Genomic DNA, 27,605 nt, shown 5'->3' on the forward strand with positions numbered 1-27,605 from the left:
AAGTGGTGGGCTTGCTCCATTGTGTCCTTCACCAAGGGCTGAGCTGCTGCTTCTTTCCCACTATGAGGTCTGTTTATTGTACGAGAGCATCAAGTCGTTCTTCAGGGCTTTGTAGAGATTGACAAAGGATTCAGCCCAAGTGTCTTTCTGGTGGCCCTGGGACTGAGCAGCTCTGTAGGCTGTGTAGACCATGGTGAGCACTGTCCTTTCAAAGTCTTCTTTCTTGAGGACCCTTGGGTAGGAAGATAGCCTGCTGCTCAGCCTGCGGATCTCTGTGATGCTCTTGGGGATAATCTCGTTGCAGATGGTGTCAAACTCAGCAGCCTTCCTCAGGGAAGCCAGCTCCTCATCTTTGATGGAGATCCTCTGACCTTTGTCAATGTCAAGCTCAGCTAAAAGAAACTGGTACAAAATCAGAACACAGAAAGCTATTTATTTTCTCCAAGAGACTCTAGACAGAGTACATGTGAATTAACAATATGTCCTCGGGTCTTTAATTTTTGTCAAATGGACACAGTTACACTGTCTGGAGGTGGGGAAAAAGTCCAGAAAGTTTCAATGTGTTCCCACCCTCCTGGTGAACTATGACAGGGACACAGGTTTACTGCTGGGATGGATAAAAGTGACACAAAGCCAGATAATGGATAACCCCAGCATGGACAGGACCCCCAGTCTTGGTTAAGGCTTAAGGTACCATATACTGAACCTCATAAAGCAGGACCACATCTTCCAGTGAGTTTTGTAACACTGGGTTGAGGAAGGCAGCTGAGGATCTCTTGAATCGCTGAGCAGCTGGGAAAAGCATAGCTGGAAAATACAATGGGAAAAGAGAAATTTTATAAAGTGCTGATGCCTGGAAAGGCTGATCTGGAACAGACACTAGACAGAGGCAAAAGGAATAAAGTAGGTATCTATTGAAAGAGTACACTTTGGGCAGTGCAAGAGCCTGGCCGGGGCTACACCCAAGTCAAATCCAAGATGGATCCCGGTCCTGAGTTTTTACACTTTTGCAGGTTTTGGTTCATCTGCACACTGGGGCCAATTATCCAATCACAGCCCCAGACTATGAAGTATCAGTCCCCTGGCTTGCCCCCTTTCCTTTGCTATTGTTTATGCTTTTTGGGTACCGGTTGTCTTTGATTCTCTAGCTAGGAAGGGAGTTTTGTTTTGACTAACTACCCTGTGAAGAGAACTTACTAACACCTAACATGAAGTTTCAGAGTGACACATTAAACAGCAGAGAATCTGAAAAATATAAAAGCTAAAACCCAAGGTATCACTGCCAAACACTGACAAAAAGCAGTGCTTTTCAATTCTACAGTCAACTAAAAAACTCTCTTGCAAAGCCTTACTATACGGTATGGTCTTTCATAGTGAATGAAGAGTGTGGCAGGGACTGCTTGACCCTGATCTACCAGGGATGGAGGTTAGCTCTTTGTCCTGGATCCACAGGGTGCCTAGCACAGGGTGCTTTGTTATCCAAGCCTGCAACTCCAAGTTGCAGCCTCAGAGGTGAAAGGAATAATGATAACTGCAGCAGCAATATAGCCTGAAATGCATGTCCTTTTCCTGGATCTGAAAGGGGAAATCAGCACTGACACTGAACAAAACCTACTTTTTTCAGTCCATTCTTGTACTGTCATGCTTCTCCTGGTTTCAATTGTCTAAAAGCTGATCTCTCCTTATTTATTAGAGACAGATCCACCAGAGAATAATCAGCTGCTCATCTGTCCTGGGCATTTACACTTGGAAGGAGTGACTCACCCAGATGTCTGTGCCTCTTCACTGAGCCTTTTACCAGCTTAGACAAGACAGCTACATCCAGTGAGGTGAATCCCAGCTTAGTGTGACTTTGCAGTGTAATAACTGGAACAAACAGAGCCTGCTACCACCAGGTATCTGTTCACCACTGTGAAGTGCACTACAGACATGCTTGGAGTTATCAACCAGGTTACTAACCAACCATTTACTGTTAAAAAGGCAAAATTAGTTTCAGAGCAGAAGGGGAAAAAATCTGTTTAGTGTTTTATTTGTATATTATTGTTTGTATATTATTCAGATCTTTGATCTTGATGTTCGGGTAATCATAATTTGAATTTGTTGGGATTTTTTCTAATATTCAGGAGTAGGAAGGGATTTTTTTTAACCTCTGGTTATGTGACTGTTGGTATATTTCCCATAAACTTCACTTCTCAACTTTAACTCTCTTTACCAACAGATAAATTTGGAAACTAGTCTAAGAAAAAAAGGAAACAAATCCCCCACATATTGGAAGGCATTATGATTCCCTGTCAAAATTAAGATTTTCTTTTTTTTAGAGTCTTGAGCAACATGTAGAACATGCAGCTTACTTTGAATTTCTGGAAAGTTTCAACTCACCCTCCTCTACCAGGTTTTTTTTCCCATGAAACATTTTGACTAAATCAATCTTGTCTGGTTTTGCCGAAGATCTTGTGATGGATTTTGCATGCTGCCTGTAAATAACCTGAATATAATTTAAAGCTCTCTCTTCTGGGCATTGAAAAAAAAAATTAAAAATGCTGGAGCAACTGTACTTATTTTATGGAAAAGTTGTCCCAACTTTCTGACTACATGGTTCATCAGAAAATTTGCCTCCTTGAGGTTACCCAAACAAATGATAAATATGCACCCTAAATGCAGCCTTGCTTCCTGGACTATTGACAAGTGATGACTTTGTTATAGTTTGGCTTGTTAATGATATTTAAATTCTAGTAAAGCAAGAAGACAGAAACCAGAGCTTCAGGACCTTTATTACCCAGCATATAGAAAATTAATCATGATAATGCTAGGTATGAAGCAATTAATACTTGACACAACAAAGGGTATTTTGGCCTTAAATTAGCTAGGGAGTCAGTAAGATATTTAGTTGAATTGCAATAAACATACTGTAGGCAGATATAGAAGTTAGGATGGGTTTCAGGTGTAGCTGCTCCATCCCAGATGTTTCTGTCTCTTGCTCAGAGCTTTGCTGAGGCACACTGGAGCTACTCCTTTTTTTGCTCTTGACAATTCTAGGATGTGCGTGTGAATCACATGAAACTTCAAGCACTAATTGCTGAGTAATTAGAACTTTTATTACCCGGCAATTAAAACTCCAATTACTTAGCAGCTGGCAGAAATCCAGTCCATAATGATGACTGTTCATTTTTTATCTCTTTTAGCTTTTAGATGCCCTTTTGGTGAAAACAGCCTCAGAGCACAGAGTACCTCGACGTGTGCAGCTGGTTTACATCCCAAATATCCCCTGAGCCATGGAAAAAGTGCCTGTGGTATCTTGCTTCAGTGCTGTCATACTTCTTGTCATCACAAGCTTTTAAGTTTCAATCCAAGCAGAGATCCCCACCAAGGAGCTGAGCTGGGAGCCACCAGCTTCAGCCCATCACCGCTCACCCAGAAAGCCTCAGCAAAGGACTCACACAGAAATTAATGCCACACTATCAATTCAGTACCAGCCCACTTGCTGAGTCACAGGTAACATCCCAGAAAGAAGCAGGGTTTGCCCACCCAGCTCTTCCCAGGATGGCTTAGGTTAGGAGATTCAAAGGGACAAGGGCTTGGGTTGCTCTGTGGGGAGAAGGGATTTTTATGCTTATCAGAAGCACACCAGCCTCTGCAGCACTGACTCCCTCGTCTCATTATCTTGTTCCCAAAACATATTAAAGTTTGTTACAGTTCTTAGAGACTCTACTCAGAAAGTCTTTCAGAGCTCGTTTGTATTTGTCATGGTTATCTGATTTTCCTAATCTTCATTTTATTCAGTCCTTCACTTTCTCTTTCCCTGCTCAGTAGTCAATCCTTCCACCGTCACTCCCTCCACAGTCCTCTCCCTGAATTCACAAGTTCCTCCAAGTCTGTATGAGCATTTGAAGCAAGCACTCTGATTTTCATTGTACTGACTTAACACACATCAGTTAAGCACAAAAGATGAGATATATAAAGATTTTCAGTCCGTTTCTGCATCTGATGATTGTGAATTCCTCTTGAAACTTTTTTTGCTGACTTTTACTTCTTCCTGCACTTTCATCTCTGACATGAGTTTTCTGAGGGCATCAAAGAGCAGTAGAAAAGTTTAGAACTCTTTACTAATTTCTTTCCCACGGGACTTCTCCATAAAGCTATCAAGCAATTGGACATGCAGAGTCACGAACATGATTTCATGTTGATGCTGCAGCCCATTTCATTTCAATGGCAGTAGCCATGAACATCTAAGCAGCAGAGATCCTCAATTAGTATTGACACAGAAATCCCAGCCCAGTGATCTCTGAAGTCAGTGGAGAGTCTCCTACTGATTTATTGTTTTTATTTCTCTTACAAATGTGTTAAGACATCTGCAATGTAGATATGGGCGCTTCTGTCCTAAGGGCTGGTCAGTTATGTAACAAAAAGCTTATGATTTGCAGAGCAAAGTTAGGAAAAATAAGCTTTCCATTATCCTTACTGAAAACATTTTCTATTGTATCCCTGTGTACTGCTATGCTCATCCTCTTCCAAATCTCTTCTGCAGAGGGGCCCTGGGAGTTCTGTCTTGCTGCCTGTTCAGGGCTCAGGGCTGGAGGTGGATCAGAGAGCAGCACATTTGAGCACATCCACCCCCCCCAAGCCTCCCTGCCTGACCCTGCACGGACTCATCCTGTGCCCTGGAGTGCACCACTGCCTCTGCCTGAAATTGCAGGCAGCCCACACATCTCCTGCTAAGGGTGGTTAAAAGTGCCCTTCAAAACTGGCACAGAGATCTCTATTTTCTGCATGCTGCAGGAGTCCATCCAGTCTCCTACGGCTCTGTTGACTCAATTCCACTCTCTTTCAAGTCTACCGAGGCTCTTAAACAAAAAGAAAGTCATGTTTGCCTAATCATTGACCTGCTTCAATATACTTACCTGATGCATTTTATGGTTTAAACAATGTCACATTTGAGGCTGACAATAGCCTCATTTTAAAGATGTTTTCATCTCTCTTAAGACATTCTGCCAGAATCTCCTGCACTTCATTAGCTGTGTGGTAAATATTTGTGATCCTCTGCCAGGTTTTCCCTGCAGTTTGATTGGTAAGGGTACAGATGTTTAGTTTTGCTTTCCAGTTCATGCATCTGTTCGTTATTTCCCAGTTGCTTCCTGTGATGTGTTTGCTCAACAAGCACCGAGCATAGCTGCAGGAATTCTCAGCTATTCGTGCATCATCAATGCCCTTTTCTTCCCCTATGAAAAGGTTTGAAGCACGATTTGGGCCCTGTGCAGACCATTACTCCAAAGTAAGTACGTGAACAATTTAATTGGGGTTATGACTCAGAAGGAGCTATTTTGATTGCCATCAGAGGCATGGAAAAGAGTCATCTCCTCGCTTCAGCAGGACCCCTTTCATGAAGGAGGGGAGGAGCAGAGGAACAAGAAGGATTTGATGGGCATATTGACCTATGACAGGTGTGTTGAGCAGCGAGAGTGGCAATATAAATCTCAAAAAGGGTAGGATTATTAAAGGATTACTGTGTTTTATGCACTTTACTCCTTGTCCTGCGCTTGGCAGGAAGGATGCATCATCACCATCTGCAAAGTGCTTGCACTGTGCTGGGCCTGCAGCTGTTGCCAGGGCAGAACGTGAGCTTTGGCTACAGCCCCTGACTTTTTGCTTTTCTGTATCAAAACTGCTATATTAGAAATCATTGAACACTTTGTCCCAGTGCAGGAGAAATTTAAAGAGTGGGGATCTGGAGGAAGAATAAGGCAAATAAAATAAGGGAAACACACACAACATCCTAAAGACAAGAAAAAAACACTGCAGTGCTATAGTCTAGCATCTGAAACTTGTGTCTGGATTTGCAGTTATTCACATAAGTACCTTCCATGACAAGTGCAATGCAAAGACTTTTACATTCCAACTTTAGTACATTTAAACAGCCATCATTGGGGGATTAAATCCCAATGTCCCTTAGGAGAGCACAGCAATGAAATGGTGAAAATATTTTAATTATGAAACAACATGAATTAGCACATATTTAAAAGCAGCTACCAAGAGAATTTGCCTCTTTTTACTCTCAGTTCATATCCTTGCTATCTTAGCTCCTAAGGCTAAACTTAGCTCATAACTGTTGACTAAAAGTGAGAATGGACATTAGCATCATCTTTAGTTTTTTTAAAAAAATGCTTAAAGGAAAAGAAAAGCTTTGTCTTGAAAAGTTTTGTCAATAAGGATGTAGGAAGTAGATCTCCCAACAAAAGTTGTCAATAAGCAATACTGTACAGGAAAAAAATAAGTTTTAAACATTTTAAGTTAATAGCAGATTGTATTCAATTCCATAGTGATACATTATCAGTTTTTTTCAAAACTGATCCATTTTTTTGAGAAACAAACACATTCTGAAAGGATGTCTCAGTTGCATAAAACAGAACCCATTCCTATATAAAGTTATGCACTTCAGAAATGGCCTGAGATGTGTGAGATTAGATTAATGTACAACACAGTTCCCATACAAAAAAAACTAGAGTGGTAATAGCCTGTCTAGCTATTTGGCACAAGTGAGAAATGTAAAGGTGTGTTAGAAAGACCAAAAAACCATTATACTTGCAGAAATGGATATTGCTAGAGAAGAAAGTGGTTCAGCTGAGCCTTTGTTTGTGAGAGGTGGAGAATATTTACGACTTTAGTGAAATGGTTTCAAAGATATCACTAGCACCAACCAGCTAAAATGGTCTGAGAATTGCTTCCCTCATAAGGAATTTCCATTATGCAGCATTTTCACCTGTTCCCAGCCTGACACAATGTATACTGTGCTATTTATTCTTCCCTTTGTGTGATAAGGAGGGATCCCCACCGGGAATTATTTATGCTCATAAAAAAACATTCCAGTCAGCCAGGAGAGGTCTTTAATATGCTGGAGTAAAGTTGCTGCAGAAGGTGTGAAGAGAAAAAATGCACCCAGAGAAACTGAAGGAAAAGAAGAAGTGAAATATATTGTTTTCTTGTCCTTCAGTTTGCTGCTATATTACCACAAACTGGGAATAGACTATGACAAAAACTGTGTAAGTGAAGGGCAGCAATAAAGGAAAGAAATATCAACCCTGCTCCACAGGTTTAACACATAGGTGATAAATAATTGTGGTAACAGTTAATTTCAGGAAGAGTCGGGAAACGGAGCAGATCTTTGTATTCCTGTCTTCATTGCAGAGCCACCTCTCCTTCCCTGTGTTGCTCACAATGGTCCTAATCCAAGGGAAAGACACAAAGCAGTCTTAAATAAACACATGGGAAATAGTTTCTTACAAATGAACAAGTGAAGGAACACAACGATGATCCAATCTACTTCCATTTCTCCCAGGAGGCAGCAGAGAAGGCAGTGAGTGAGGGAAGGAAGGAAGAAGCACAGCAGGGTGTTTGTGTTTTGGTGCTGAGCTGCGGGGAAGCCCCCAAGGAGCAGAATGAAGCAGCTGCCACTGCTGTTGGGCAATGGAGAGGGAGCAAAGGAAATCAGAGCTCTGCTTCACAGGAAAAGACAGAACTACAGCAGCTCCAAGAGCTCCCTGCATGGTGCTCAGCGCTGCTCTGGAAGGAAAGCCTTTCACTACCCGATCACCCTGACCATTCTCTGCCTTTTTTCTAACACCATCACAGAGCCCAAAGGGGTGGTTCAAGCCTTGCACCGCTCCCAGGTACGTATTTCTGCTCACTGGGCATGGAGAAAAGGTAGGTACTGGTTGGGTTTCCTTGGTGTCCTGGCAGGCAAAGGTGGCTGCTCAGCGAGGGTTTTGCTGAGCCTGACCTAATGGAGCTGTAGCTGCAGGGGACAGCTCCTGCCCCGCACTCCTCCTTCCCTTTATGCTGACACCGACACCACTTTGTGTGGCCACACATGCAGCTAAGCCAGGAATCTCCCTGGTCGTGAATGAAGGAGGAAAGAAAACAAAAAACCAGTGGTGGTTAGTTTTTATCTGTCTCACTTCAGAACACATCTGCTACGCCAGCAGCATTTCTACAAGTGAGAAACTCCCAGTGCAGTTGTGCTCTAACTGTTCTTAGTGTATCTGGTGATGATTCAAGTCCTCAGATGACCTAAGGATGGAAATCAGCCCTGGGAGGAAAAGCAGAAGCCCTTCCTCATGCCTGCACACCCTTGATCTAACCACCAGATGGATAAGATCCCTTTTTTGTCAATGGCCACCTCAGCAAGGGTAGTCATTGCTCCTGCTAGAGGTGAGGGGTGGCTGCAGGACCAGTAGCTGCCAAACACTTCCCCTTCCATGCTTACACCCCACTGAGTTTTTAACAGAGGAAATTCAACTGGCAGAAAGAATATGTAATTTTTTTTCGCAGACTGGATGAAAAGACTCAAAGGTCCAGTTTGAACCACAGACCTAGCAGGGAGTAGTATGACATTTTATTCCATGGTCACATGACAGCTCAGAAATGCCAGGGACCCTGGAATTAATCACTTAAGCCATCTGTGAATGGTTTCAACTGGCAAATAAATTCAAGGGTCCCAGTGGGTCTGGGAGGAGTCTCTGATCTGATGGCCAACTGTTACTATTTTATTCATTTATGAACCGCTCACACACATGAAAAAAACAAGGTACTCCTCATTCTCACTAAGTACAAATATCATGGCTCAGAACATTAGATTGACTATTTCCTCTCACACCAATTAGAAACAACCAGAAATGTCTTCCCTTTTCCTTTAGATCCCCATCCAAACTGAAATAAATTGTTAGGAAGTGAATACACAAATAGCAATTCTCTGCTTCCTCTGCTCTGGGATTTCACTTGTCTTCAAAACCAGGGAAATCCCAGCTGCCTTTCCAGCTGCTCATTGAGCTCCAAATGTCAGTGCACCTGCTGGGGTTTTCTCAATGACATGAATATGTGCTGGATGAGAAAGAGTATAAATCAGCCTTGCCCCGTGAACAAAAAATAATGGGTCCTTTTTGTAAAGAAATGTGTTATTTATGGAGGCAATGCCTGTTCAAGTCATTGTATGATTTCTAACAGTGACAATAAAGATAAGGAGTCTGAGAAAGGGACTCAAGACCTGAAGATGGATTTGGGTTTGTCTCTGAACTGGACTGGTACAGCTGCTTTGCTACATGAGCAGACCGTGAGAGATGGAAAGCCGGGCTGTATCCCTGGGTGACAGTCATGTTTCTCCTGGAGAGGTGAGAGAGGATCAGCACAGGAAGATATCTATTTTGTCAAGTACACACCTGTGTGTGCCCTGTCTGGGGCCTGTTATGTTAATGTCTGCATCTCTGTGGAAACAATATTAAAATATTAGTAAGGCTCAAATATAATCCTCCACTAAATCTGATCAGTGGATTTCAATGTGTGCAGCTGTGACGTTGGGCCAAGACAGTCGTTGTGATATTGCCATAAACACAGCATAGAAATATAAAGGATGAATGTAAAACAGCTTGGGTATATAGCTGCATCCCCCATTTCACAAACACACATATGGGATTTCTATTTTACAAAGCTGACATTTTTCCAATCTTCATTGTTATTCCAAACGTTCCTAGCTATTTCTAGATCTTTCAGGTTTCAGGATCTGATGAAGTAAAGCTGAGACTGACATAAAACTGGATTCCCCATTAAATACAGAAAGCCTTGCCAAAACTTGGAATGTTGCAAATTCTTGAAGGCTGCTGGACACTGTGGGTGAAATCCTCAGATGACCTGAGGTGGCATCACCAGCCCTGTGATACTGCTCTGCTGGCAGCCAGGTCACAGAGAGCCCTGCACTGTGAAAGACGCTTGGGATCACAGAGGAGACAAGAAAGGTAGACTCAGGGTTACAGAAATCTTACAGCCAACAGAATAACCCAAACATCCTGTTTCCTCCGGTGAGAGCCCTGAAAGGCACAAAATGCTGACAGCTGTGCCTGAAGTTTATGGAAATTCAAAACCTTTCTCAGCCTCTTTCACTGCTGCAGTTCCTGCCCCTACAGGTGCCACCTCCCAGTGGCTCCCAGTTCAAGAGGACCTTGTCACATTTTGTGACATTTTGTTTGATTTAGTGCTCTTCTTCCTTAACGTACACCCTCTTCTGGATCCATTTGAGCTGAACTTGTAAAACAGATTTTGGCTTATGGGAAAATAATGTAAGTAAATGTTTAAGGAAAAAATGACCTCATCTTCTAAATTTAGGAAGGATAAATAAATTTAGAGAAAGGGAGGAAGGCCTGATTATGTCCTGCTAGAGAAAAATCTTCTGGTCAGTCTGCTGTCTGTTGCTTTGGCCTACAGAATCACTCCTTCCCAAAGCTGGACTTCAGCATGTGAAATATCTGCATGACAGGTCTTCCTCAGCTTGCCAGTGATGGTGATTTCCCAGGTAAGCTTATAGACACCACGTGGTTATGAATATGTGATTGATACCCATCATACATCCTTTTTATATGATTTCCTTTTCTCAAGTTACTGGAACACAACAGTCATTTGTAGGGGTAGATCGACATTTAGTCTGGTCACAACATGAGGCAGGGACTACTTGTCACATTTATAATTCCAAATGCTAGCCCCAGTAATCTTTAAGTTCTGCTTTGGTCTATAAATGATGAGGACTAAGGATGGATGAAGGAGAATGAAAATGGGCTTGCCATGACTGAGCTCCTTGGATTAGCAGCTGCTAACCATTGCGTTGGGTTACAGAGACAGGCTGCCATGAGCACACTTGTTGTGAAAGGAACACTCAGAAGGTGATTTATAACTTTGTCTAAATAATACATGCGTTAATTTGTCAGCAAAAGCACCCACAGAGAAATGCATTTGGCTTGAAAACAGCTCAGTATACCACAGTATGATCCAGCAGTTGCTCCCAGCTGGAATTGCAATGAGAAGGACTGGCACTCTCTTCCACCTCAGCAGGCAGACATCCAGGGAGTGATGAGCTCCAGCCTCAGGTCCAGCAGCATTCACGTGCTGAAGAATCAGAGATGATAGATCTGCTTCTCTGAAGGCTTGCATCTTGGTGGGAAGTGTGAATTCAGCCAGGAGAGAAAAGCTCCTGGGGGAACATCACAGGTGAGTGTGGAAAGCCAGCTGGGCATGACACACATTTCCATCTCTGATCATGAAAATAGGAAGGAAGTATTTAAGACGTGACAAGTTGGTTACACTGCCAAATCTGTGCAAGTAGAAATGGAGCTCTTTGCCTTCATGGTAATATTTTACCTCGGAGTCCCTCTATGTTCCTTTGGAGAATCTGAGTGCACACGTTTTTCAGCTCTGTCATCCACTTTGGCTGGACCACACCGGCTGTGAGCAGCACGCCCAGGGAGTGGGGCTGACATAACTGGGTGCATGATGGATTGATGGGCTATGGCTCATGCAGCTAGTCATTCAGGGTTTGAAGGGGATCCAGAAATTCCCAGCAAACATCCAGCAGCCTGACCCCAAAATACAGCTTCTCACTAGAAAAGGAGTGTCTTTCTAGGGAAATACAATTTGTTACAGTATGCCTAACACTTAGATATTTACCAGGCAGATTCTTCAAAACCAGACTTCATCACCTGAAGCCCACACCACTTCCCTGCTGTGAACATGGAAAATGCAGCACCATGGCAACACTACTCCCCAGCCTGTGTGACTGCCCCATCTCTCTCAGTCCCACTGCTAAACATCTCCATCCTGCTCTCTGCCTTCCTGCAGGATTCCCTCCATCCCTAATATCCAGCAGTGCCCAGACATCAGCCAAGTCTTCTCTCAGGGCAGGATGGCTTTAGGGAGAGATCAGATGCTGTGCTGCCCATTCATTTCACACTAGCTTTTCCCAGATGTCTCCTGTGTGTCAACAGGGACACATCATCATCCTCCTTCTGCTAGAGTCCAACAGGGCAGGCACACAGTGTCCCCTGCCACTTGGGACTAACTGGGGCTGACAGATCTAACTTTTGTTGATTGCATCTGATTCCTGCTATGGAAACATCTTTGGATATTTTCTGTCCTCATTTCTTTGTGAGGACCTGACTGAGTTTTATGTTTGCCAAGTACAAGTCAAGGTAGGACAGCCCCTTTGAGTTCTGTTTATTAAAAACCTGGCAGTAAAAAGCAACAGAACAAGTAGTGTATAATTTTTATCATTAGAGTATTACCTTCCAAAACTTTCTGCCAAATTGGCACGGTAATCCAGGAAAACAGAAGCTGCTGCAACTATGAAAAATGGATGGTTTCACTCAACACATGTTGTACTATATTAGGAGGTCCACAAGTAGTGTTTAACTGGAAATGGAGTTTGTTCAGTGCCAAGCCATGAATAATTACAGTAAATAAAAAATGAAGCATGTTTAAAATGTTTTTTATTTTAAAAGGGGGCATAAAACATGAACAGTTCCCTGAGACATAAAATCTGTGCTTAATAAATAAATTCAATAAACACTTTGTGTTTCTTCAGAGCCAATAAAAAACAAAAAACTACTAATAATAGCTATGAGCATTATGCAAACTAGGGAGGAAGCTGAGGACTTTCAAAACTTGATGCATTCTTCCAAGTACTGATAGGGAGATACAGGGACTTGTGCAGCTGTGATCCTGTCCTGGAAAACTGCAGGATTTCTGCAGCTTCTGTGGAATAAAACAGGCTGTTTCTTGGGCAGTGGCAAGAGTCTTTTTGCATACCTATGTAGTGTAGAAGATCAAAGGGAGGGGTTAAAAAAAGTGAAGAAATCCTGGCACACGGATGATTCAGTAGCAGTAACTTTAATTTTTACAATTTACTTTAATTTACTGTGAACTAGAGGTCAGTTGCCCAGACTAGACACTCCCAAACTCCTGGTAGGATGAGAGGCTGTTGGGGACTACAAGTAAACTTGAGTGCTGCTTACACAAGAAAAAGGCAGAACCAGTTCCAAAGAAAAGCAACCATTCAAAGAGCCTGAGAAGCAGATGGGTAAGATGAAGACCAGCTGTGACAGATGGGCATCTGCTGAAGTGTGGGCTCAAATGGGGATGCATACCATATTGACAAGGAACACAGTGCTACTCTAATCTTGATGTGGTGCACTTTAATATTTCCCATCCATATTTATATGTTTTCTCTGTCTCTGCATCTTTCCTTTATCTTCATTTTTCTTCTCCTTCATACCATTTTCATTTTTACCTCCAGCTTTTTCCCTGTTCTTTCTCAGCATATCTGTCCTTTGCCTTTGTCTCTGTCTCTCCCTTTGTGGCTCAAATTATCCCTGCCAGACCAGAAAGCCTCTACCCTTCCCAAGACAGAGAAGATATTAGAAGCATCAAGTCCTTTTGTGGAATGCCACCAGGTGCCAAATGGATGAAGATGATTAAATCCTGATGTTCTGGCTTGCAGCGGATATCCATATCCAGTCCAGGGCAGTCAACTCTCTTTACAATTAGGCAGAACCTATCTGAAGTGTTCTGCTTCCTCTGTGCCCTGCCAGATGGTGAGGAGTCACAGAAGACCTTGTGGGTTTGTGTCTCCAACGTGAAACTGAAGCACAGCACTGTCCTCCCACTGTCCAGTTTCCTCCCAAATAACCTCTGAGCACCCAACAACTTATTTTCCCTCTCTCAGCATCTTTTTTTCAGCTCCCCACCTGGCCCCTCCTGAGCAGAGGGCGACTCAGTGGTTTGGAGCCTGGCTCCTGGCTGGTAACCTGTTTCTCTGTGGTTAACAAGGAATTTCCAGAGGACCAGTGGTATGCAGGCTACTCTCAGGGGAACTGGGGGGCTGCCAAACCTAACCAGCAAACTGGGCCAGGAAAGGCCTCACATATGCTTTCACCAGAGGAAAGGAATGTTCGTGGAAACTAGGAGGAGTGGAGTTTATTTAACATTGGTTCTCTCCTCCTCCCATTCTCAGCCTCCAGGCTGACCTGAGCCTGTGCTGTAACAAGTGCTGTGCTAGTGAGAGGGGACAGGTTATTGCTGCAGCCTGGAGCATCTCAGCAAGGGGGACAGGAGTTTCTGGCTGAGGCTTGGTCACCACAGCTTGTGGTGCAGATTTGGGCTGGTTTAATGTCTCTGAATGAGCAAGCATGCTGTAGGCGATAGATCATAAAGCTGCTGTAGCAACTCCCAAATTAAACAGGATTTGGATGTAATGAGAGACAGGCACAACAGACACATACAGGATCCCTGCCTTGACTTTCCTTCCTTCCAGTTAGAGAGAAAACCCCATAGATGACAGCCCCCTTGGGTTTTTTAGTTTGTGTTGAATAACAAGTGTCATTTGCAGCTTATGCTCAAGTTGCCTTTTTAATTTCCTTTTAATGATGCTTTGATACATTTCCCCCTCTGCTTCCCAGCATCAGCTCTCTCTGCACAGCTGATCAGCATAGCCTTCACCCAGGCCAGTGCCATTTTGCTGAAAAACCCTGTAAATAACAAAAAGCTGATTTGGGCTGGAAGCTTTTACGAAAGCAAGGAAAAAAAATTCCATATAATGAATTGCAGCCTCAGTCCTGAGAGCAGAAAAACTGTTGACTTTTGTCATGCTGGTTTGAACACTGAAGTACTTTTAGAGTTAAAGCAAGGGCCAGGTTTGTCCCCTTTAAACCAAGACACTCAGCTCCCTGTTTTGCTGCAGCCAGGTCCATACACCCAGCTGGCTTCTCTGCATCTTGGATGGATTCAGCTCCCCTCAGCAGAACCACTGGGCTGTCACCAGCTTCTCCTCCAGCACCCTGGGCTTGCCCTGTGGGTCCTGCCCTGCCTTGAGCCCAAGCACAGGCACTTGGTGCAAAGTTAATTGCTGCCCCATTCAGTTCTTTACCTCAGCAATTTACATCCTGCCTGTCACCACCCAAATAATCAGAGCCTCTGCAGCCTGATGTTCACTAAGGCCTGCTGACTTCCCTTTCAATTAGATTGTACTATTCAGTGCTTCTGACAGAATTCCTTTCTGCTTGAGAAGTCATTACACTCCTGCTGAATTTGGCATGATCTACCCCAGGAAAACAAGAGAACACACTTTATGCTTCAGAAACAGAATATAAAAAAAAAAAAATCACAGCTATTAACAATACACACACAGCCATCCTGAAGAGATCTGGGCCAAGGGATTTAATGACTCTGTGCCACACAACAAAGAAGGATGCTAATATTTACTCTCCTTAATTACACTGAAAGTTCTCTGGAGAAAGACAGATTATCTTTTATTCAGTGTGTTTGCATAATGCCAGGTACTACTGAGGTGTCTGGGCCCAGCAGTTGAGAATAAGGTAATCAGGAGGGGACTCACAGTGTTTCAGTGTTTGCATGAGTTATTTCATTCATCACAGAGCTGCCTCACCTATGGAAGAGAACACTGGCTGATCACCAGGCATTAAGAGCAGTGGGATGGTTGTTAGAGGCGAGGTGAAAGGAGCTGTTTCCAGGTGAAAGTGGAAGGAGGGCTTTAAAGGGCAGGAGGTGTTTCCCAGATGAGCTTTGGCTGGGACAGGAAGACCTTTGTGCAAACTGATCCAGATCCCAGGACAGCTCCATCCCTGGAACTGGGGCAAACAGATGTGACACTACAGCATGTAGGAACTCTGAAAAAGATGACCAAAGCAGCAGCAAATGTCTAACTGACTTGCCAGTCCTCAGTACTGGGATGGAACTGGGATCACCAGGAAGATTCTACAGGTGCCACTTTCAGGAAATAGATCTCATTTGGCCTAGGACATATCAAAGAGAAAACAGCCTTACTTGATGTATCTTCATCTTGTTTACTCAGGTTTCCTCAAAATTGTCTAGTTCCTCTCTCTTTTTAACTTTTACTGTGTGAGCAGTAAGCTTTAGCCATTTTTTGGCTGCTTCCTGTGGTGAATAAAGTATCAGAGTCACTTAGATCCTTCCTTCCTAACAGCATGACTGCTTTTATAGAGTACAAAATCCATCTGTGATCAAAACTAAAATGTGAAGACTTCCATAATCTATCTTCCCTCTGATCTCATGAGAGTTTAGCATCTTTGCCCTAGACAACATTAGAAACTTGGATTTTTTTTTTTTTTAAGCTTCCTCTGCATGTCTTTCAGCTTCAGGTACCCACTGTGAATTCTGATTCAGGAATCATCCTCCGTGCAGGTTAAATCAATTAATTCTGGTACTAAAGAAGCATTTGGGGAATCAGAGCACGCTAGAATGGATTTTGATTACAGTCACAGCCATACCTTTCTGGATATTTATCCTACCACAGTTAAAATCCATTCCAAGACTGTGACATTCCAGCTTCCTTTGCAACACCAAGCAGCTTTACTAATAACTAATCCCTTTCCTAAGACCTTCTTTAGGAGATGCCTTCATCTCCTTACAGACAGAGTTGCAATATTTGGTGCAGAAATAATCTGCATCAGCCCACAAACATGCATTCCCAGGAACTGGGCAGACTCATGGAACAGACTCCAGGTGGGTGGGAAAAACCTCTGCAGCAGATCAATCATGCCTTTTGCAGCTCCAGTGAAGTTGCTGGAATGGGCCCAACAAGCAGGGAAGTTGGGGCAATTGAGGCAGTTTTCCAAGGGACCACATGAGAGCCAGAGAAAAGGGAAATACTGCATTCTCCTCATAAGTGATGTTCTTTACACAGCCAGGCTTAGAGCTGGCACTGTTCCACAGCATTCCATATCTTTCATTTGCACTGCACATTTTAAGAATTGGATAACAATGTCTTTATAGAAATTAAAGGAAGTTGGATAGACATTACAATTAAAAAAATTCTGGTAGCTGGTCCAGCTGATGTAACTTCTTTTTATGCTTGGACCAGATCTTTGGAAACCGTGTCACGTCTCAAGTACACACAGACCATAACCTGGTCTACTGAAGGACCACTGGGTACATAAATGTATGTGTTTGACTGTTTGTGTTGCAGTTACAGGCTGTGTTCAGACCACATTCCCTTTGCCCATGCTCTCCAAGCCAAAATGTCACACAAGAGTTACTGTCAGTCATGGAATCCCAGAGGTTGCTCAAGCACGGAGTACCTGGCTGTAGGGATGCAATACGAGATGCAGCAGGGAAGAGAGGGAAATAAGATGAAAAGGAGTGGGGATTAAGGGCATGGTCTAATGAGGCACTTGATCTTTGCACACAAAGAAGAGATCACCAGCAACGAAAAGACCACAGAGATTAGAATATATTAAACAGTGCTTCCTTACAAAAGTACTGGCTGGCTTTTTATCAACAGCCAGTCTCTCTGTCCTGCACAGTCTTCTCTCTCCTGACATTGGAGAGCTGCCAGCCTGCTCCAGCTAAGTCTACAAGTAGAAGTAGCAGGCAAAAGTTGCTCTGGCAGCAGCTGCTCCATCACAAATTGAGCTCCCACCACACCAGAGCAAATACTCAGGGTTTGCAATGTTGTGGACAAATCAAGGAGGATGCACCTTCTGTTCTTTCAAGTAACTCCTTCTGCAGAAAACCTTTAGGGAGAGCAGACTGTTCCTCTGGTGCTCTCAACCAGCCATTTGACTTCCACCAGCCATTAGTGACTGGGTAGAAAATAATGCTCATGGACCAGATAGATCTGGATGGAACTGTAATGCTGCTTTTGAGATCTGGAAGGAACAGCACAAAAACTCCCCAAAAGCATGAAACCTCTGTGGTGCTGATATATACTATTGACACTGATGGGTGAAAAAGCATTCTACCTTCTTATTTTGTGACTTTCAACATCTCATTTTCCAGCCTCCACTGAGGGGTGAACTTGCCTTGCAGCTGCTTCTGCCCTTTCTAAAAGCCACAACCATAAGCAAAAGGCATCTTCCCTCCCTGAGTAAACACACAGCAAGAATGCTGCTGTTTGTATGTCCCATTTATTAGAATCAGGCAGCCTTTACAGCAAATAAACTCCAGCCAGTAGAGATGTGCTAATGAGGATAGCCTTAGGGTTTCTCCTCAGGGAACAGACAAGTCTTGTAGCGCTCATAAGGCTGACTTCTGCTCTCCAGTGAATTGGTACTTCTCAAAGTTTGATGGAAGCAACTGGCAAACAGTGACACTGGTTGCCATAGCTGCAAGGAAGGGGTTTTTTGCTTATTTTTGTTGTCAAAACCCAGGATTTGTTCCTTGGTTTTTTCAGAAGACCTTCTCTTAAGACCTGGCATTCTTATCTGGAACTTGAAGCATTTGTATGGCGTCACCTCTGCCATTGAATAGGGAATAATACTGAGTCAGCAAAGACTTTTAATTACCTCTTTTCATTATCTTTTTTCCTTAGACAGGAGCTTCACAAAATCTGAGAGGATACTTCCATGCAGCTAAACCTACAAAAGGCTCAAGGAGACTTGATGATGACAATTATTTCATCATCACTCAGGATCTTTCTTTGTTAAACATATTCATCCTAGGGAATAAGTTTTACCTGTGACTTCTGGACCTGTGTCCACAGCTCAGCCGAGGCAGGCTGAGGAGTATGTGTGAGATATTTAATGCATAGGGCTGAGGTAGTTTTAAAAGAAAAATAAATTAATAAATCCCTCTGTTTTCCTGCCAGAAATGTGTTATTTCTGTTTTGTTTTGTTTTGTTTGGGGTTTTTTTTGTTTGTTTGGTTTTTAGTTTTGTTAAATTTTTTTGGTTTGGTTTGGTTTGGTTTGGTTTGGTTTGTTTTCCTCCACTCATTGATGCTTCCAAGCAAAGGCAAAAGGGAAGTGGCAGTTGGAAGTTCCCAGTCACCAGTCAGCACGAGTGTGTTCATCTTTTCTTATGCCTGAGTTTTCCTTGAACCAAACCTTGAATGACTGGTTACAAGGGTTGGGAATCCCAGCCTGCCCCAGTGCTTCCCAGTGGAAAAATGGTCAAAGCTGGACATTGTTGTATGCAATATTGACTGCTCATTCCTACTGCAAACAGCAGCTGCTGGCAATTAAAGCAAGACCTTTGCCCTACTGTTTTGTAAACAACCTAGATGACAAGTCAACATGGAAATGATACACAGATCTGTCTTTCATTTCCGTCAGACCAGATGCAGATCTGTCTTTGCCTTTTCATTGCAAAACTCAAATCAGGACTGGGATAAGACTTAAATGACTGAGGTTTAACCTAAACAAGACTCAGTTGTCATTTGTGGAGGGAGGGAAGAGCTCGAAGTGTGCAGAAGAATGTGTCATTTCTCAGTACTCAAATTTCATCTTAGGTTTCTAAGCAATTAAATAATTAAGACAATGTTTGGACCCTTTCAAGATACTGCAGATTTGGTTGGGTTGACACACAGTTCAAGGGAGTGGAGGTTCACTAAGTAGTTATTAATGAAGGAGTCGTGTCTCTAAACCATCTTTAGAGCTGAATAGTCTCAGTAGATGTGGAAAAGAAATCTGGTTTCCTCCTCAGAAAATGCCTGCACACACTATTTGTGACAAATGAACTCCTTATCACAACAGGGAGTGAATCTTCTCTTCCCTCTGAAGTCTCTAAATATAAGCACTACAGCTTCCAGCTTGAAAAAAAATCTGTTTTCCCAAAAGGCACAATACAATTAATGTATACAGATCTAGTTCTGATTTTCTCACATTTTTGTGTCACCCCTGGAATAAAAAATTCTTACCTACAAAATCTCATGACAAACATTGGTGCTATTTCCTGTCTTATACCAGAAGAGAAAAGTAAGGTACATGCAGGTACAATGACTCATGCAATATCAGCCAAGTGTCTGATGAAAAAGTTGTGAACAGAACCTGCCATAGTGAGTCCAGGTCAATGCCCTGCCGGTGAGCTAACATGGATTTTTGAAAGAAATAATTAACCATTGTAAGGAAAATATAAGCACTTGTATAGTCTGAGCTAGATTGCGTAGCTCTTCATTAATTCCCTCAACCACTCTCTCCCCTACAAAATCAAAACCAAACCCAAATAGCAGACTGGAATAGTACCAGCTATGAAGAGGGAGACATGGGAGACTGGAGTAGGGAGGGAGGCATTTGAATACTCTACTTTTTTTTTTTTTAGAAGACTCTGGTTCCTTTAAATGTCTGTGAATCTCAATATCAGGACCAAAGAAACCTTTTGGGAGGTGTTTCCTTTCTCTGCTTCCAGCAGCTACTGAACCAGTGCCAAATACCAGAGGAGAGAATAAAACCAAAAAAGGGAAAGGACATCATCATTAGCTTTGAAGCAAGCATCTCCTATGCTATCCAGTAGCCCCCAAACATTCCATATGCTGCTGCCACACTTACAAAAATGACAAATATGTAACAACTGTGTATTGTCACTTTGGCAGCTGAAGCCTAACAACACACCAGGTCACTTCGTGTTATCTGTGCTCCTCTGCCAGGGCAGGGTATCAGCATTCCCTTGCACAATCTGGCATTCTGTGCTTTACTATTGCCAGGTATCTTCCTGCTAGAGCAGATTATGCCACCTGTGCCTGCACAGGCTTTCACTTCAATAAGCTATATATTTTTGTTAATGCATGAGAAAAATTAGAAAAGAGACGTGAAAAAGTGCAAGAATGTAATTCTGGTTCTTGGGCTATTTTATATATTTTTATTATAATAGAATACATATTATACATATATTATACATGTATAATTTTATAATTTTAATAATTTTATAATTTTAATAATTTATATTATTATACATATATTATTTTACCTTTTTGCACTTAATCACGTGTATTTTTATTTATCTATACATTTTTTTAGCTGACCTGTTTAACGGAGAAAAATTAATCTAGGGTTGGGATGGAAAAAATTATAGTTACGTATATGTGTGTGTGTATATATATATATATACATACACTCACATATAATGCAATGTAATTTCAGACCAAATCTACAACTCAGATTTTTCTCTTAAATAGTTTTTCAGGTTGAAATCTTACCTCTGCTCCATCTGTGACTCACAGTGGCATGAGCACTGTAATAGAACAGCAGCAGCACCAAAGTCTTCCAGAGCATCCTTCTCTTTAAAATATGTATGTCTAGCTGTACAGTAGCTTTTTTATTTTCCCAGCTCCTTTCTTTTCAGGAATAAATAATGGCTTTTCCTCTCCCCCTCCCTCTTTGAGGATAACCTGTCTGTTCTTCTGAGGAGAGCTGAAGTCAGCGCACAGCTCCTCTCCCAAACCAAGTCTCCTCGGGATCAGGAAACTTACTTTCACAGACAGACTTTGTTTTTATCCACATCTGGAATGACTCATAGTGCATGTGAGTTTGCTGGCAGCTGGGTGAATAAATATCATTACAGTTTTGTAGTTGAGTTTCATTTGTTATATGGGCCAGTTGGAATTTATTTTCGTCCAATAAACAGCCACAAGTAACTCATTAAAAGAGACTCTGGAATTGTAGCTACTCCTCTGTAACACAGGGGGCTGCACACTAACCCCTGTCCAAGGCAAATCCTTCCTCTGGAATGATGGACAGCCGCCCTTGGATGCTTAAGTCAGGGAGTGGGGCATGTGCTCTGCAAGAACATTTTGCTACTGTGATTCATATAATCATTCCTTTATTAAGAACATACCATGCTGCCTTTAGATTTCAGTTCTAGGCAAGACAAGTCCTGGCCTTTTCCTCCATTTGGCCAGTATGGATAACAGGAAGGTCCAAATCTTTAACTGGCTCTCCTCAATGGAACTATGAGGAACACTAACCAATCCTAAGGACAATCTACATTAGCCAGGCTGAATGTGGAGGGGTGAATCTGAGAAAAATAAAAGGCTACTGATAGACATCTCCTGGCTGATGCTGTTGGCAAGGAACACAACCCTGGAAGAGTCTATCCCAGACTGACTCAGCACAGAGGAAGTTTCAGGTATCTAGTGTGCCTGACGCAACTTCAGCAGCAGCGTCATGAGGTGTGCATTTTGGGACTACAGCATCAAAATAACAGCAGGCTGATGTGTGTTGGAACAGACTGATGAAAAAATTGGAAGTATTTGTAAATTCAAAGAGTGTTTACAAAACCAAGGGGTAGGGGATACTCCATTTGGTACCTAGAAGTGATGAGTCTAATTCTCTTCTTTTATGGGTGAGAGTAAGCCAGTAACAAAGCCACAGACATCTATGAACTTATACTGGTGTAAAACTGGCATATAAGAAAGGAGACTCCAGCTCAGAAGCTATAAATAGAAGGATTAAGGGAAAGGAGCAAGAGCTGGAATGACAGAGGGCACTGTGGCTCAGGATTAATGTGCCCTGGCAGGAAGGCATGGAGAAAAACTGTTCAGCTCCTATGTGCCTGATGCCAACATCTGGCCTTAGCCTCAGTCTCCTCATTCTTCTCTGTCCCAGCTGAAACACCACCTGTAAAGGAAGGAGGAAGGTCAAATAAGGTTGTCTTGCTGAAGGCAGCTCCACTTCTTTTCCTACATGAACAGATTTTCCTATGCTCAGACTGCCCCAGGTTACTCCCACATGAACAGCACATGAATGCAAGACAGTATTTTACATGCCAAGGAGAAGACAAAAAGTGCAATTCAAGTGGAGGGTATCTCACCAACTCCCTCTGTATACACCCCTGTTACCACAGCACATTAGGGGTGGGTCTGAATGCAGGGTTTAATTTAGGCATGGGCTCACTCCTGTGTCTGTCCAGAAATTACAGAGCTGGAGGAAACTGAGTTCATTATTCCTTAGAGAGGGGGAAAGAGAAAGGCAGAGGATTATTCCTGCTTTGTTCAGGTCACTTAGGATAGGACCAGTTGTTCTTAAAGGAGGTAGACTCAGTCAATAAGTCAGCCAGTTCTGAGGTGATGTGCATCAAGAACAATGATCTAAATGTCAGCAGGGTCTGTGAACTAGGTGTTTCACAGTCAGGTAAACAAGCGAGAAGCATCACTTGGGACACACATTGCAGGCTTGGGATAAGGAAGAAAATTATGAGAAAGCCTAAAATTCTGTGGGGTGAAAAGGGAACATCTTTGCAGCATTATTAGGAGAGCGTGGATGGAAACTTCTGAGGTGCTGTATCATGTAATTTCTTACATTTAAGACAATAACAGCTAATAAGAGAGGATTAAGGAAGTCAGACAGGCTCTATCCTCCTCTAAGTCAGAATTAGAACAATGTTCTAGAGAGAGCCCTTTGGAATGGCTCTCTTTTCTGATTGACAACAATGGGACACTTCCTCTGTTTTTTAATTGTCACTGCTTTATATATGCAGCCTAGAAAGGTTGAGGAGAAAAGTCCTAGGAACTCCCTTGCTTAATTTCCCCCCTACTTCCAGCCTCTGGAGCAAGAATCCTAGGAGCAACTGAGGACAGAAGAGATGCGTGGTAATACAGGCGTATAGATCACAGGGATATGAGAGTATGAAATGATTACTGAGCTCTCCTTTTTCAGTCTCTGGAGATGTTGCTCTGAAGTTACATAATATATTTTAAAATTGCTATTTATTTCTTCTTAATCTGAGTCTGGCTACAGAATCCTCTCCAGCAGCCTCTCCCTCATCTGAGCTCAAATACAATCTCTACCCACATCCCCCTCCACAGTGCAGTCTTCAGGCACTACACCTTTGAGTGTCTCCCTGCATGTACCACAACTATACAGCAAATTTGCCTGTAAGACTGTGAATGGTGCACTCACATCTGTTTTCTTACAGGAAATTCAGCACCTGTAAATACAGCAGGTCCACAGAAAATAAACAATGCTTTCTGTGTAGCACCTCCTCAAGAAGTGTAAATGTCCCTTTCCCCCCCTTAAAATTTTAAAATATTTTTCTCTCTTATATGGATATATATGCACACACAGAGTCAAATCCTCCCAACTAAAAAGTCCTCCAGAGGAAACCAGGAAATAAATCTTTCAAGCATGCTCAAGGCGCTTCAGCTGTATAACTCCTATTCATCTCATGACTATATTTTATTAGATAGTTGCTCAATTTCAGCTCAAGGCAGTTCCTGTCTATGCTGGAGGTTTGAATCACTGCAACTATAATGAATGCTGAAGCAGGGCAGTAGTCCTCACTATTTATAAATATTAACCATGCCTATGTTGCTTTGGAAGTATAGCAGGGAAGCTTTAGAGCGAAGAATCCATCCTGAAGATGCATCCAGAAGGAGAGGGTGCCATGTTGCTGAAGCCAGGAAACTGAGGGCTGCTGGCTGGCCAATATTCAGGTCTTAAATCAATGCAGTGCTAGACTTAAGTATCACAGTTATGTTAAGGTGAATATTTATATTTTACAAGTCTTACAAATTTGGGTGTTGGAGATGCAAGTCCTCTGGTGCTCCCAGTACCTGTGAGACTTCTCAGGCCCAGGAAAGGTGTGACTGCTGCCTCTGGCAGGCTTTTTGACGTGAAAATGGTCATTTATGCAACTCCAATGACTGGATACTAGCTAGCAACTTTCCACATCCATCCTGATGCTGTCAATGGCTGTCTACTGCTATTCCCACATAGTCCTTTTGAAGAACCTGAAATAGGGCAGGGTGGAAAGAAGTGCATGAAGACCCAACAGGGAAGCTGCCAACTGGCTTTTTGCAGCACAGGAAGGGTGAGAGCAGAGCTTGTAGTGGTACTTCAAAGCTGTCCTTCCCATCACAGATGCTGTCTTAGTGGAAGGACAACTTCAGCCAGCTGGATACACAGAAATCCTGAATTTCCTGGAGTGACCAGAGTATCAAGCCAGGTGTCCCTTGTGTTTTTAGTAACTCATGCTGTGAAAGAACATAAACTAAAAAGTGACTGGAAGGCAATGGGTGATCAGGAGCCTGTGGGTCTTCCAAGGAAAAGAATCTCTGATTCACTGGGGAATACCAGCTCTGGCTCTGATGAGCTTCTCCCAAACCCAGGGCAGGATAGCAGTCTGCCCTGACATCCCAGTCACTGTGAGTGTCCTTTGCAAATCTTCTGTCAGATAGACATTTATTTCTTTTTTAGGATATACCCTGTTTCAGTAGGAAAACAGTGTGTATGGAAAGTTCCTCTGAGCAAGGATCTCTGTTCTGCAGCCAGAGCCCTGCCCTGTGCCACAGGCACTGCAGGATCTGCCTGCCAGCCTGCCAGCACAGCGGAACAATGTGCGTGACACACACCCTGATGTCCTGCCCCCTCAGGGATGGAGAAATGAGACATGCACAGGGTGACTCACTCTCTGAATGAACTGAGGGTAGGGCTGGGGGCAGATACCAAGAGCAGGTCCATTCTTCTGCCCAAAATGTAAGGGACTGCTCTAACACTGCAGCAGCTCACACAGCACCACTGCCATCTACCAAAAAGAGAAAGAGGTTCCTGCAAGAGGAAAAGAAATGCCCTCTCACCAAGGAGAACAAAGGAGCAGGGGGAAGGCTGTGCATAAGCTTGAGGAGAAGAAAAGATCTTCTGAAACTAGACTACTGGCATTTGAACCCTATAGTCCATAATGACTATTGCTGACCCCTCAGCTGAGCTTACAGCTTCCTGCAGCAACAATCTGGATGTCAGAATCTCACCAACCCTTAGAGCAGCCACAGCCAGGATAAACCTTACATGGCCATACAGTGCCATGATTTGGAAGCTGGAAGGGACTTCAGGGTGCCCTTTAGTTGTCCTTGTGCCCCAGAGATCCCTTGTTGCCTTCATCTAGCTGCCTGAGCTCCTATTCGCAGGAACACTTAGGTGCTGAGCTGATACTTTACAGATTTACATTTAAATAACTGAAATTTAAATTCTGCACATGCAGCTTTGCAGATATCTGAATTCCTTGTGTGCCTGAGCTTCCCCCATGAGGCTTCTTAAATGCTTGTATTACTGTATCTACCTTAAAAAAACAGAGCTTCTTACATCCTAGTTCATATTTCAAACAAAATGTTGAGACTTGTCTTACTACTCACAAAAACATACGACTGCAAAGGCCCCTCTCAAGTCCCCTGTTGCACATTTCAGTTTTTTCCACATATTCAGGAAGCAGGCAGGAAACATATTTTACTCTGTGACTTGTGTACTTGAGAAGTTGTCTGCTTTATAAGGTGTACTGGCTCAGCCCATTCTCTGCCTGAGGAGATGTGGATATACACCATAAGAAATACCCTAAGACCTGAATTACAGGATCTTCTGGGATGGAGCTTTTCAACTCTGCTGCTGAATCTCTTTACTATCTTTGGGAGGTAATTAAATATTTATTGTGCCAGAGAGAAGGAAAAGGAGGATGGTGCTTTTTGCCATGATCACAGCACTCACACATTAGATGCAGGTTTTACTGCCTAGCCATTTTTTTATTTGGAAGCAGGATGCATTCCATCAATACTGCGTTACTCACCAAGCTCATATAAAAGATGAAAGTTTAAGTTGCCTCAAGTAGAAGAGGTATTTGAATCCAAGTTCTTGGTTCTTACTTGAGTATGTTAAGTACCTAAGAAGAGATCTCTCTCCTGCTTTAGATACAAAAAATAGGGACAGGACTTATGTTTTGAGCAGAGACAAATAACTCTCACTAGCTTCAAGCTCCAAAGACACAAAATTTAATACGCCCCTCTCTTCTTGGTATTTCCTCTTGACTAGCTTAGAGAGTCTCTGCGTTTCAGCCCAGATTATGTGAAACATTCTCAGAAATCAGGCATTGTACAGATAGCCCAGATACTGAAACTGGAGCTGTGAATACAGCTCAGAGTGATGCTCACAGTTTCAGCCCAGCAACAGTGAGCCAGAGTCCTCCCTAAGCCAAGACTTCATAAGAAATGATGTGTCAGTAAGGCAGCTTTGGTCTAATGTGTGTTAGAATATGTAAAAATCAACGATGCCACCCTATGATTCAAATGCAAGGGCTTTATTTGTTCAGTGCCTCAAGCCTCAGTAAGGGTGCTGCAGCTCACAGCAATCCGCAGTGGAAGGAGCATGGAGACAGCAGAAGGAGTCAGCAGTCAGCAGGAGCTAGCACAGAAAGTCACTGATGGGAGGCTGGTTTCTTTCCCTTGCTGCACCCTATAAAAGGCAGGCTGTTAATTTTCCCGTGACTGCTTGAGCATTGCTGATGTAAATCACTACAGCTACACCTCCCTGAGAGACTCTCTGAGGATTGATACCAGCTTATAAGCATGTAGACCTTGGTGGGCAATACAGCATGACCCTTTTGGATAGTTCAACTTTCCAAAGATCCCATCAGTTCTGCTCGTTGCAGCCTGTTGGCTGCCAGTGTAAGCTCCAGTGGCACAAAGCCAAAGGAAACACCAGGGCTGTGACTTACAGTTCAGCAAAGAAAATGCTTAGCAGTGCTACTGGAAAACAGGGTCTGAAATGCGGCAGACAAGAAATATCTGCCACAAATCACTGCTAATATCATAAAGGAAGGTCAGCTATGCAGAGAATTTCCTGATTTTCAGCCTGAAAAGCCAGTAACAACAGCAGTGAACATTCACAGGGGGAGTTTCATTATTAAATCCTCAGAACTGCAGGGAAAAAAAGTCTTCTCAGTAAATGTTATGAAATTAATTTTATGAAATCCAAAGCAAAACAAAAATAGACCTTGACAATACAAACCCAGGAATAGCGGGTGCTATCTCAGGAGCAGAGTGAAACACCAAATGCTGAACATAAGCTCAAATGCTGAACACAAGCTCATTTCCACTCATTATCAAGAATAGCCAGACCAGAGTTTTCTAAAGATTTTAAATTTTAGTTCAGAGTATAAGATTTGTCAGCTTATCGAAATTGTGGACAAAATTCTTCTGGGGTAAAGAGAGAGGCAAATACTCTGGCCAATAATTATAAAATTAAGAGATTAGAGATACAAAAAAAAAATGGATTATGTGGTGATAGTA

General features: G+C 42.8%; 1 protein-coding gene across 1 annotated transcript; it reads right to left on the bottom strand.

The window, feature by feature from the left end:
* FAM180A (family with sequence similarity 180 member A) lies at positions 1–20,929 on the bottom strand. Its single transcript, XM_033059109.1, has 3 exons — positions 20,754–20,929; positions 707–807; positions 1–402 (listed from the first exon to the last, which is right to left on the bottom strand). Exons 1-3 carry the CDS (start codon positions 20,827–20,829, stop codon positions 61–63), a joined length of 519 nt encoding a protein of 172 aa, XP_032915000.1. The 5' UTR covers positions 20,830–20,929; the 3' UTR covers positions 1–60.
* Between the last annotated feature and the right edge of the window lie 6,676 nt (positions 20,930–27,605).

This window comes from Catharus ustulatus, chromosome 4 (genome assembly GCF_009819885.2).
Source record: "Catharus ustulatus isolate bCatUst1 chromosome 4, bCatUst1.pri.v2, whole genome shotgun sequence".
Lineage (NCBI taxonomy): Eukaryota > Metazoa > Chordata > Aves > Passeriformes > Turdidae > Catharus > Catharus ustulatus.